We start from the raw sequence: 14092 nt of genomic DNA on the forward strand, positions 1-14092 counted from the left end.
GTACTATGAAATATATAAAAATAAACAAATATATAAAAAGAAATAATAATAATAAGTAAAGAGAACGTTTCAAAAATTAAATATTGATTCTTACCTGCAGTGCGACAAATGATTTTGGGTGCAGGGGCAATACATCCATACTCCCAGAACTGCCTGGGTTATCAGATCCTATCACCTGGAAAAAATCACAAAATTAATTAGTAATTATTATTAAAATATTATTAAAATAATTTGATATAATTCTATTTTTACCTGATAGCGAAATATATAAACAAAAGAATGTTTATAATTCTAAACTTCCAAATATTTAATATTTATGGTTGATATGAACTCAAATAATTTGAGAGAATAAACATTAATATTGTGAAAACAAATAACTTGCAAATTGTGTTATTATATTTGTCACTCTCTAATAATATATGAAATTCCTTCATTAGAACGCCTACATTATGAATAAAGGATCAAAGAATTTATTTTGGAATTCTGTGCAGTTAGTTTTTGAATCAATTGAAAATAATAAAATAGTTAATGCAAGGTTATTTGCGTATTTTGAAATGTCGGTAACTTTTAAAATCAATAGAAATTTTGTATTAATAGCTAATCAATCTGGTGAAAGTAATAACTGCAAATCTTTTAGCGAATGATCGAACTGATTTTTTTTCAAAATAGTTTATATTATGATGTTTGTTGACAGTAACACATGGTGATAATGCTCATATACATGGCATGATTATCGAATAATATTGATTTTTTTTGTTATTCTATTTGTTAATAGAAAGAATAGTTAATTTATTACATCAATTTTATCATTTGTAACCACATCCAAACTACAATAATTCTTATGAAATAAATATACGCGGCACAAAATTGCAATTACTCAACCGCAGGACGTACACTTGCGTTTAACTGTATCGAATTAAAATAATTAAAAAAATACATTGAATGTTGCTGATATTCGTGACACTATATCAACGAAAACCAGCGGCCTTGTAATTTCAAATTGCGTTTTTTTCACGAGTAACGTCTATTAATGTAATGAACATGTGGTATCTCTAGAAAGCCTCTTGTAGTAATAAAATAATTCACAAAACCAGTTGGACTGGCAAGTGAAGTATAAAATAAATATAATGTACGTACGAACAATTTTATTATTTTTGAATTTAGTGAAAAATGTACGTTGAAGTATTTTTTAGATTCCCAAAGTATATTAAACATATTCGATATATCTTCATCCGAATCGAGCCAATTAAAATAAAAATATTATAACATAAAATTGTATATCATAATCAGTGGTGTTGTCGAGCCGGAACGCGCCGGAACGTCGTTCCGGCAAATCATTTTTGAGCCGGAACGCGTTCCGGCAAGAAAAAATATAAAAACATCGCTACATACAGAAAATGATTTAATAAGTAAATTTTATACGTTATTATTCAACTAATTTTTATTAAATGTTATTATTGTAATAAACATACATATATGTGCACAAAATGGGTTTTGCAATAATTTTTGTTTCTTTCCTTTTTGAACGGAACTGGAAAAACATGAAAATCAGTTTTAGAACCGGTTTTTAAATTTTAGCGTTTCGGCAAAAAAATATTAGCACAAAACCACTGGTTTTATCAAAGTCGTTTTTAATTTAGTAACAAATTGAGGTGTATGAACTTCTTATAGAAAAAATAATATTTATAAATTAAATCTTACATTCATTCGCATTTCTTATACGCTAACATCTACATCATAGGTTTCTATTCATGTAGTTTTATAGCCTTACGTGTGCCTATACGTTGCATTCTATACTACAAGCCTTACATCTGTACCATACATACGCTATATTTCATTATATACTCTCAAATCCCTACATTGTATACCGAATACACCTAACCTATATTTACTATATATCCTATTATCTATAATTTCCCTTACACGCTACATTAACCTTACCGAGATTCGAACCCGGGTCCGCCGCGTGGTACGCGGCGACCTTATCCACTACACCACCGTAACGCTACAATCAACCGTCTTTTTTCGCGTGTCGTCGCGCCACCTCAGTATTAATTATCTAATTAATTAGAAAATGACCCGCGGAAACAACAGTGCGTCCCATATTATATTATTAATGGGGGTACCCGATAGAGTAGTGGTTAAGGTGCGCGACTTCCACGCGGAGGTCCCGGGTTCAATTCCCGGTATAGACAATAGGTAGGTAGAGATAACACATAGAGCGTAAGGTTCACCTATATAATATAGGTGAATATATAAATTAGATAGTAGTATTTATAAGAAGTAAAAGGTCTGTAGGTATATAATAAGTTAATGACGGTATAGGTATCTCACGGTATGATAGATAATAGATATCTATATATGATATACAATAATATAGTATAATATGATAGGTAATAGGTTATCTATCATATTATTAATAGAATATATAAATTAGACAGTAGTATTTATAAGAAGTAAAAGGTATGTAGGGTATATAATAAGTTAATGACGGTATAGGTATCTCACGGTATGATAGATAATAGATATCTATATATGATATACAATAATATATAATAGTATAGTATGATAGGTAATAGATTATCTATCATATTACTAAGATAAGTCTTATAAAGTATTGTAATAAATCTTGAGTACGTTTATATCATAATAAATACATGTAGGTATTAATGAATACAAATAATACCAGAATAAATATGATTAATGTCATTGAAGAATATAAATTATGTACTCAATGATTCCCTCATACTTGTACAATTTAATGTATAGACTAGCTGTGTATAATAGAGTTAATTATATAAAAAGTCAATATATTAGATTTGTGAGTTCTTATCGAAATATATCAAATTTTTTGAACCGGTTTATGAACCGGATTTTAAATTTTAGCGTTCCGGCAAAAAAAATATTAGCACAACACCACTGATCATAATACAATATTACAACCAACATTTATACAAATTTCATTCAAAATATAATATAACATACAATTAACTTTTTTTTTATTATTAGTATATAACAGGTATATATAAGGGATGCTTAGTTTACACCTATACTTTAATATTCTTATATACTTCAAAATTCAATTTAAATCTATAAGACGTTATTAGCTACAAAAAAATAATTTCAATTCTGTGTATCCCTTTCAATACTCATAATTATTTAAATACAGAGATCGGGTAGAGCGGGGCGCTAAAGTTCCGCGGATAAAATGGTCCACCGCCGATATCTCAAAAACAAGTAAAGTTAGGAATTTTCTAATATCAATATTTGAAAAAAAATGTAAAGAGATGTATAACCATCCATCATCTTGATTCTTACGACGTTGCTAAATCCACAACAAAAGTATTTTCTCACGTTGTTACTTTTTTTTTTATTGTGAGCACTGTTGTTTAGTTTACGTTTAGGGGGAGGGGGACAGAAAATCACAAAATATCACGTGGGTAAGGGATATAGCGTGTTTTTCTTTTATACTTGATTTTTTTTTTAAATCCAAACATTTATAAAAAACAAATCGAGAATTTTACAATTTTTTCACGTAACTAAAAATACACGGGATGTTTGGTGGGGGAGGGGGGGTAATTTTGAATATCACCACGTATCACCAAGGGGGAGGGGAGAAAAATCCTTAAAAAGTCGATCACGTGATTAATGGACGACCAGTTATTTAATTATTTTGTAAGATAAATAAAGTTGATTTTAAGTTACATTCTACAGTTTTTTTAAATAACCTCTATAAAAGCTTAAGGCGTAAAAAAACCAACTGTATCTTTACTCTGGCAAATATGTGAGCAATAAGTTAAGTTAAGATTATAAAAATTAAACAACTATAAAATAAGAGATAAATTAAATAAATAGATACTACAATTCTGCTGATGAATATTTCTGACAAAATAACAGATCAAGTTTATATACAGTGTTATCTCCGTAAAAAATATACCCATGAAATTTATATTTTGCATTGGTTGAATAATGTAGCTATTATTTAGTAAAATTCGTTTAAAATGAAAATAAAACATGGGACTTGTTTACCTCTTGGCTATCTTATTCTACCCCGCTTATGGAGTAAGAAAAACCAGGTTACAAATTTTTGAAAAACAGCAAAAAAACACATTTCGACCATGATGAATTGGCTAAGCTGAATTTTACTGAACATAGTCAGATAGTTGTTTGCTTGATATGTGTTATTTGTTACGATATGAATGGTTTGTTTTTCGCAATATAATTGCTCAAAGCCGCTTATTGGTCCTTAATGCCCCGCCCTACCCTATATTAAAAGTGATGTATAAATAAATTTAAAAAAAAAACACCAATAAATTTAAAACGACTTCTAAATGAGTAACAGTATTCGTAAATATACGTTTCAACAATATCAATTACTTAAAATAATTTAATCACCTGAAAAAACATAACAAGTCTGAACTCATTTTTGTGAAACATAATCATAGTAAAATATTAAAGCGCCAACAAGAAAAGCATGTTAATGTTCCACTCGCATGATCATACGCATATTCTAGGAAATGTATCAGCTCACAAAGTTTCAGAGAGAAACGCAATGGCAATCAAAACGGCAGTAAAGAATTATTTTATATGTTATAATATAAATGATCATGTAATACACAACAATGAAACTCACGAGTAATTGAAAAGGAAATTAGTACGTGTTTTAGATCAATCGTTAGGCAATATTCATTTTATTTTATGGAGAAGAAAAGATGTTATTGCATTCTTATATAAGCATCAAATTATAGAGACTGTCAAACGAGCTGTGCATGAATTCAAGAGAAGGAGCAGTTCAAGAAAACGAAATGTGCATCATAGATGATAATGATTTAAATACCTTAGAAACGATTAGACATTCTTAATCACATTATAATAATAATTAGATTCTACTCGTACATATCACACATTCCTTGCATTTTCGAATTAACATTAGTACAAAGACAAAGTATATATTAAGGTAGCAATAATTCTTTCATTATGAATTTCAGTTTTAAATTCAAAAAATAAAATGTATTATAATAAAACTTATTATTAACCCTTTCACTCCATTAGTGGTGAACGGACGATATATTTTAAGATATTTCTATGATCGGTAAAAATGTGTTGAAAAAAATAAAAAAAATAGTTAAAAATTAAAATTTGCTCTTCTAATGAAAAACCTTCCAAAAATTACAATAAAATTTATAATTACAATAGTTCAACTCATAATGATAAATTTTGAAGCAAAGACCGATTCAAAACATGTCGCCCACGAACGACATCCGTACACACAGGTAGTCGAGAGGATGTGGTCCATGGACGACATTCGTAGCAAAAACATTAAAAATATCAAAAAATCATATGCGATTCGATATTCAATCAATTATTAATTTTAATCACTCTGTAATAATTGTATTCGAGTTGTTCCCCAAAATAGAGTTTATTACTCTACAATAATTAAAAAATACGTGGTAAGCATCAATCTCTGAAAATCCATTTACGAAAGCAAGAGTCCAATAAAATAACTATTTAGACAAGTTGTGATTATTAAGAACACAAAACTTAGTTTCATAAATGCTGAACCCTTCCTGGTTTTATGTGTTACCATAAAAATGTACATGTGAGTTATATTTTCTATATCCTATATATTTTTGGTAGTTTTCAGTTGGCATTTTAAATAAAGCTTAGTGGATGCAATTAATAGTTCGATGATTAAAAATTGTAACTTGTTGAGTATCTCACGTATAGCTCGTTATCCGTTTGATTTTACTCACATAACACAAAGTATATTGAATAAAATAAAATAAAATAACTATCAATTCGTATAATTCGATAACATGCCGAATAATTTCAAATAGTACTTCCACCGTGGGAAAATAAAATGTTTATATAATAAATCAAGTTGCAAATGTGTTAATTTTTATATGCCTTCTTAAATACCTTCTCATCGTTAAATCATATATTTATTTAGCATAACTATTATCAAAGATTTATAGAATTATTTACAAAGATTAATCATTGCTAAAGTATCTTTATTTGGTTTGTTATTCAATATTATAGGTCACTTCTTTATTTATTTATTTGGCTTTATAAACTAGTACATTAGCCAAATAAATAATAGGTATAATCAGCTTGTTTACTATAGGCATTGCTAACATTTTTTTATATGTTACATATTTTTTATATGTTACGCGCCTTATGGCAATATCAAATTACCACGCGTGCTTTTTGAGGAATTCTAAAAATTAATTATACGAGAACGCAGAAGTGTTAAGTTGCATGAAAAACATAAACGTAAAATTTACGTAAGAAAATATTTTCCATGAATTTATGTAAAATATGCTGTTAACATATGTATGCAGCGTCTATATTTCTATAATACAATATAGCAAATGTGTTAAAATTTCAAAATTCACTACAGTTTACATTTTAACCCTATATGGGGCGGACCGAATTCTTGTTTTACATATGAACAAAATAGAGAAACAAAAAATCAGTAATTGTAAGCCTCTACATGCAAATGAAAAACAATCAAATAATTCGTTTAAACATTTTTCTTTCTTTCAGGTCGCATTAGACTGTAAAGCTCACTATGAAAATGTTATTTCAGGTTGAAAAGCCTCGCAAAGGTCATAAATATTGATATTTTTCGATTTGACAACATTAGAGAATTAAGATTTATGGAGCCGTCTCATAGAAAATGTCATTACATTTGGTGAAATTTATAAATGCATTAGAATTTGGCCTGAAAGTTACGCGGGCCCGTAGAGGGTTAAAATTATATATTTTTACATCTAATATTCTGGACACATGATCGCAATTATACTAATTATATAATCTTATCGTCGTTTCCATAAATAAGCAAATCGAAATTATAGTGGTTTAAAAATGATGAATTCTAATACATAATTGTAATTATTTTAATTGTAAAATTATTTTAAAACTATATGTGTGGCTGTTACTAGTACATTAAAACGATTTATTATATATAATCTATATGAAACTTTAGTTAAATTTATAATATTATACTAATTTTCTCGCTGAAGTAAAATACAAATATTTTATCTGATTGACAACTTTTAAAACTATACAACGCTATCGATCGATCGTTATTACATAATATGAAATCGGCCTTGAGTATTGTAATAAATTATATGTGAAAACCCTTTCCTATTTAAATATTCAGTACGACCATTACATTTACTTTACAATTTCGCAAAACATTAATGTTACTCTATTAAACACAGATTTAATACAGGAATTGTCAATAATTACAGAGAAATCGCTGATAATATTTTTCTTAATTATTTTATCTAATATTTTATTATAAACTAGGCCTGATCGACATTTTCTTGATTATTTTGTCTAATATTTCATAATAAACTAAACCAAGCCACGACCAAGTCCGATATCAGTCAACTTTTATGACAAATTGAGGTTATAGATTCCAAATATTACCTCAAGTGAAAATCGCCTTGCTTGGGTATACTTGGAGTATATAATTAGTCACAACTTTATAGGACTATACGTGGTTCATCCATAAGCCATATAATGACATCAAAATGATTACTGAATTTCTCCAAAAAAAATACTAAAATGTTTAATATTTCACAATAAACAACTATTGGTCAATCATCATTATTATTTATGAGATTCGATTCTGTAATACATAATTCAATAATTCTATTTTTTGTAATAAAGATATGATATATTATTCTATTAAGTATTTATTAAGATTTAAAATAACTATTGACTTGATCCCATCTCGAAAGAAGAAAACAAGAGTCTCAATACGAATCAACCTACGAGTTTTCCATTTATATAAAATATATTACTACTTCTTGTATATAACCTTTTCCATAACAAGCTCTAACTATAATATCTTCATGAAACTATACAATTCATCTCAATAATTTACACCAGCGAACTCATTATTACCAAGTTTGAACCCAATGGTGTATGAAACGAACCCATCAAGAATCTTCTCGAGCGTGAAATTTACGAGTTCGATTTTACGAAAGTTCCAATTATTTATCAACATTTGCATAAATAATAACAAGGACGACATCGAGGTCGAAGAATAATTCTTCACAATTGCAAACTTTATATTGAATTGATTTTCGATGGCAGTTTTGAATAAGTATGAAGTATGACGAATGTAAAATGCAAAATAATTTATATAGTAGGTACACAGGCAATTTTTTAAATCTTTATTATATATTAGAAATATAATTTAAATATTCAAAATATTTTTTATAATATAGACACATAAATAAATTTATGTACTTTATTTACTTCAAAATTGATCAATATTAAATTAATTTAAAGATAAAAATAAAGTTAATTGCCTAAGACCTCACATTAAGTACAGTCGTAAAACAAAACAACAGATTTTATAAAATCAATGAAAAAAATGAACTATTACATTTTTATATAATCCCATCACTTTTGTTACTTACCATTTGGTAAGCAAAATATTATTCACAATCACTATTGCAGACATATTGCGTTGAATGTGAAAAAAGTGCCACAATTTTACCAAATATCGTTAATATTTGTATAATATTGTGATTTTTTTTTGCAAAACTTGAATTAATTTTAAATAAAACAGAATAGAGATAATAGAGACTATTTTGTCCACGATAGAAGCTAAATGTATTAAGAATTTTTCTTCACAGAAAAGACACATTGTATATTTTCTCTATAAAAAGTATCATGTTTAATGTTAATTAATATTATGTTAATTTAAAGAGATATTTTAATCTGGAATTTTAAAAAAATCGATTTGTTTTTTTTTTATTATTGTCAGAGTTTAATTATTCAAGGATGTGTACAAGAGAATTTTTTAAAATTTAAATTATTTTCAGAGCTTTAGCTATTGACCTGAATAATCATCATCTGTTTCCTTCCTCCACAAAACTTTGAACGCGTCTTTCTCAAAACATTCTTTTTCGATTCAATACCCACGATTTCAAATTCAACCAGACTAATTTACTTGAAATGTTTACAGGGTCTTCTATATAGTCTTCAGTATAAACAACGCTCATTTTGGAATTTCGATTTTACTTATTTTTAAAATATTCTAGAATACAAAAAAAAGTTGAAAAAAAATACTATTTTTAGAAAGTCCCTATTTTGCAATATAAAACATTGTTTCACTTGCACGATTTCAACAGTTTTCTAAATAAATATCATATAAAAATTTTTTTCTTAAGATTATCTGGAGGGCTGAAATCTGATGGGTGTGGTCAAGAATGTCAATTTTTTGAGAGACCTCACTTCATCACCCTCTAGAATTAAAACTTTATAACTAATTTTTATGATCTTTTTCTAAATTCTTAAAACGTCAGTTAATATCTTGTAAAAATATAATTGTTTGCCCTTTTACGGCCTTTCAAAAATAGCATAAAATCCATGCCTTCAGTCCAGAATACCCCCTCAAAATGTAGTGATAAAACATATTTCGAAAAAAATCTCAAACCAGCAATGTACGCCGTTTTAGAAGTTTTTTTGATTGATATATTCAATATTCAGAAATTATTATTCAATATACATTGTAGCAGCAGATTCAAAACAGAAAAATTCGCACGCCAACTAATCATTTGCCGCTCGGGATGCGAAAACAATTGTGATTATGATACCGTGTCAAATAAAGAAAATAATTAATTATTCGAAAATATTTTCTTAAATATAACACATAATATTATTCATGCTTTGCAATAATAAGTTCATTCTTAATAACAGTGCAAAATTCGTGAGAGAAAAAACCAATAAAAACCTATTAATCTAAATAAAACAGAAATAGAAAACAAATTATGGACTCTAATTATGCAAGGTTTGAACTTTTATTGACTGAATTCTTCACATTTCAAGAGGAGTTGTAGATTTTTCAATATGTAATCAATAAATTTTGCGATATTAATTAAAAATTACATAACTATTCCTTTACCGAATCCAGTAAATATAATTTTATAACTTTTATAACAATTTCTACAAAAGTGCAGCGGTACAACTGACTATATTTTTGGGGGTAGTTGTAATATCTACCAGGAGTAATTAGTAATGCCAAAAAACGACAATAATACCACTGAGAATTTATTCTTTTAAGAATAATATTGCTAAGTAATTGTTTTCATAAATCAACGAAAACTATGCTTAAGACAAATAAAATATATAGTATAACACAATTTAAATGTGCCTATATTTTGCAAACTACACATTCCACCGAATCATCTTCACTTGAATATATTTTATATATAATTTTTGTATGTCTCAATTAGTCCCAATGTTTTGTTTCAACTAACCCTAAGAGTGATTTGTTTGCATTAATCAAGACTGATTATTGAAAAATTGTTACACATTATTAAAGATTAATAAATTTAAAGCAAATTAAGATATATAAAATTTAAAAAAATATGCAATAGATAATAACGTAAACCGATATTTTACGATAGTACAGTTTTATATTACATATCAAAAATGACGGACCTGCACAGTTCTGTATATTGCGTCGGCCTGCGGGACATTAGCTATGACATAATATGCAGGACAGTTTACATGTCCAATTGAAATTAAAAAATATTTTAATACCATTCAAGAACCTATTCAAAAAAGCTGTTACTAGTTAGCCCAGTTACAATAAGCCCCTAGCTGCTCTATTTAGAAAATTTCACAATTATATACGAAAAACATAAATATCATTTTTACAATTCTATATAATATCATTATGATCGTATTTTATTATTTCTTTCAATATTACTAACAGTATTTCAAATTTCAAAATCCATTACAGGAAAGTACCTTCTCCAGTCCATTTCCTGCACGCACGAGCAGCTAACGCAATTTTACCGTAACCAGTGTGAATCGGGTGCGAAGGTGTTGATGCGATTTTTTTTAAAACAGTTTCAATGTTAGATAATTTTAAGGTTGTCGACCTATTATTATTGCATTCAATGAGGGATCTGTTAACGGTTTTAGCAGACAGACCGCAATATTCATTCCATATTGTGCGGGTTTTTTTTTTTTTTTTTTTTTTTATTTGGCTTCGCTTACTCTGAGCATTTAGCCACCTACAACATTTATTTACATTCTATACTAATTTTACATCATATTCAATCTATATTCTATTCTTCTTATACTATATACTTTCTTTCAACTTATCTTCTTCACATAAATCTTATTCCTTTTACGTAGTTCAACTTAGCTTCATTCTTCCTTTTTTTATCTTCTTACTTCTTTCTACTATTTCATTTTCAATTTTTATTTTCAATTCTAATATCTTATACATTCTAATCATTTTTAACATACATCTTACAATTGAAATTCTATACATTCTGATTTTTTTTTTTTTTTTTTTTTTACAATTGGAAGCGCCAGGGATCGAACCAACGATCTTCGGCATGTGAGTCGGACATGCTACCTCTGAGCTATGTCCGCCACTATTGTGCGGGTTCTAGGGATGGGCAATAGTAATAGATAATGTAGTAATGTCCAAAAATAGAACACTTTGGCATGGATCAATGGATGTTGTGCTGCTCCTATACTAATTGTAAATATATTTCTTATATTATATATTCTGAGATACAATGGAGGAAAGTTTGAAAAACACAGTTTTGAGAGAAACGCGTTTAAAGGCTCTAACTGCCAACTCAGCGCTCCGAACCGCTCTTTCTTTTACCTGCTGTATCTTTAAAACGACTTCGAATTTTCTAAAATCGCTTTACTACCGTATTCTAGACATGTTAAGGGAGCAATTTATGGAACAAAAATCAATTTTTTCAACCCATCACATAGGAAGACTCCCTTAAATATTTTGGAACTAAGACTGATGACTTCGTGAACATAATTGTATTGATATCATCATCACCGACTACCAATATGGATGGATAATTACTGACATATGATAAGTATCAGTAAGGGGGCATCCATTAATCACGTAAGGTTTTTAGAGGGCGGGAGGGTTTGACAAAAAATCACAAAATATCACGTGGGGGAGAGACTGGTATAGTAAAATATCACGTATATTTATTTTTTAACTGATTTAAAAAAAATCAAATGTTTTCAGAAGAAATTCAAAAATTTACAGTTTCATCGCGCAACTAAAATACACGTGATGTTTGGTGGGGAAGGATGGTGTGGTAATTTTAAATATCACCATGAATCACCAAGGGGGAGGAAGGGTTTCAAAAATCCATAAAAACTCGCTCACGTGATTAATGGACGCCCTCTAAGTATATTACTGACTAAAAATATATTGAACTGGCAATTAAGATTTTAATAGAAATTATTTTAAATCCAGATTTTCAACAAAAATTTCAACAAGCCAAAGTCATATGAAAATCGAAACATGCATGGTGGAGAAGCACTGACTAACAATAGAATTGTAAGGTAATAAATTCATGCATTGTGGTGAAAGATGCCTAGACATATTGCTTATATCCTCATTTTGAATCGTCTCGGAGATCAATAGGAAAATCAATTTATTATATACTTCAAATAAAAGCGGAAGTAAAATCATTCTTATTCTAGTTTTTGCTCAGTTTTTTGAAAAATTACAATATCTTCGGATATTCATGCTAAAGATAGCAGAATCGTTTAATTTATAAATAATGGTATCGACTGAATTTGAAATGCTCATAATAAAATATTATATCTTGAATATCTGATTTTAACCAAATAGTAACCGTTTGTTGCACCCTTTTCGACCTTGACTATCAAACAGAATAACTGCGGCCAAACAACCACCAAGGGCTCTGTGCATTATCAATACGAATTGAATGATATCTAATAATAAATTAATCAAAATAATTTCATAATAAATATTCACACTATTGTCAGTATTCATAAAATCTAAATAAATAATTTGTTGGCAATCTTACTTTTGAATTTTACTTACTTGAAAATTGATCACCAATGCCTTATGCCTCATATATTTATGATGTAGTGTGATAAATACTAGAAGTCTAACTGAATTCAAAAAGATTGAAATTACCTTGAGGGTTTATTTGAAAAGTAATTCAACCAGTATCGATTGACCCCCAACGTGTATGATTTACATATTGATTTTATTATTTAGTCAAGAGATATAAACCACTCTTAATATTTTAATTGTTTACTAAAATAATATTTCATAATAATTGAATATTTGTGATTTAAATGAAAGAGTTTTGAAATAGTTTTTAATCGACAATATACTTTCACACGTGCTATTCAACTAATAGAGTTTTACGATCAATTTAATAAAATTTCATTATAATTTTAGACAATTTTGTTTTAGTAATACATTTTGTACTCAGAATCTAGCTAGAGAAATTGATATAAGCGCAAGATTTTAGAACAATGATATAAATCATCTTCATAATAATAATATAATTATTACTTATTACACATACATTTATATTTATATGTATTTAGCAAAATTTATATAGAAGCAATCAGGTGTTAAATGAAAAAAAAGCACGAAGTTGCAAGACATTTCACAGTAATTCATTAATCCCACCAGCAATAGGTCGAACAAACTCATATGAATACAAACGACAATAGTCTCTGTATTAGGAATAAATAATTATAAAATCTCATTTTGAAATCCATATTCTATTCCCACATGGTCGGGCATCCTTGAATCTACAAAAATCAACATAATTTCCCATCGCAAGTGAATCGAAAGAAAGAAACATCGAAAGTTCAGACACGCACGAAAATTCAAACAAGTAGTCTGACATCATATGATAGAGTAAAACGGTATTAAATGCTTACATTCGGTAAATATTTTGGCAGTAACCGTTTTTTCACAATCAGGGGGATCGCGGGTTCAATCCCCGTTATGAACAATCCCGATATCGAGCAGTAGCGATATAAATTTTTACTTCAAAATATTGATCTTAAATATGTTTCGCAAGAAAAGAGCCCTCTACGGGCATTGCTGTGTCAAATAACAATAAATCAGCCCTATTAGATCAATTCTGATAATAAATGAATCAAATATAGATGGTTCGACTGTTGGATTATTATCTAAAAATAAGTCGAAGTTTCTGTCGAATACCCACTAGCCGTAAGGTTTTGATTTCTATTAAAATACGAGAAAAGAATATGAGAAAACTACACTTTTTATATT

The 14092-nt window shown here is 28.2% G+C and overlaps 1 protein-coding gene across 1 annotated transcript in view; it reads right to left on the bottom strand.

The window, feature by feature from the left end:
* Nucleotides 1-14092, bottom strand: part of LOC113385671 (myotubularin-related protein DDB_G0290005-like) — a 268319-nt gene that overhangs the window by 99414 nt on the left and 154813 nt on the right. Inside the window, exon 3 of the mRNA XM_026623515.1 lies at nt 95-175. Within this exon, the coding sequence (XP_026479300.1) occupies nt 95-175 (81 nt within the window). The remainder of the gene's footprint in view (nt 1-94; nt 176-14092) is intronic.

The sequence above is a fragment of the Ctenocephalides felis genome, unplaced genomic scaffold (assembly GCF_003426905.1).
Source record: "Ctenocephalides felis isolate EL2017-DRISC unplaced genomic scaffold, ASM342690v1 CF-g0.4_SCAFFOLD_03571, whole genome shotgun sequence".
NCBI classification, from domain to species: Eukaryota; Metazoa; Arthropoda; class Insecta; order Siphonaptera; family Pulicidae; genus Ctenocephalides; species Ctenocephalides felis.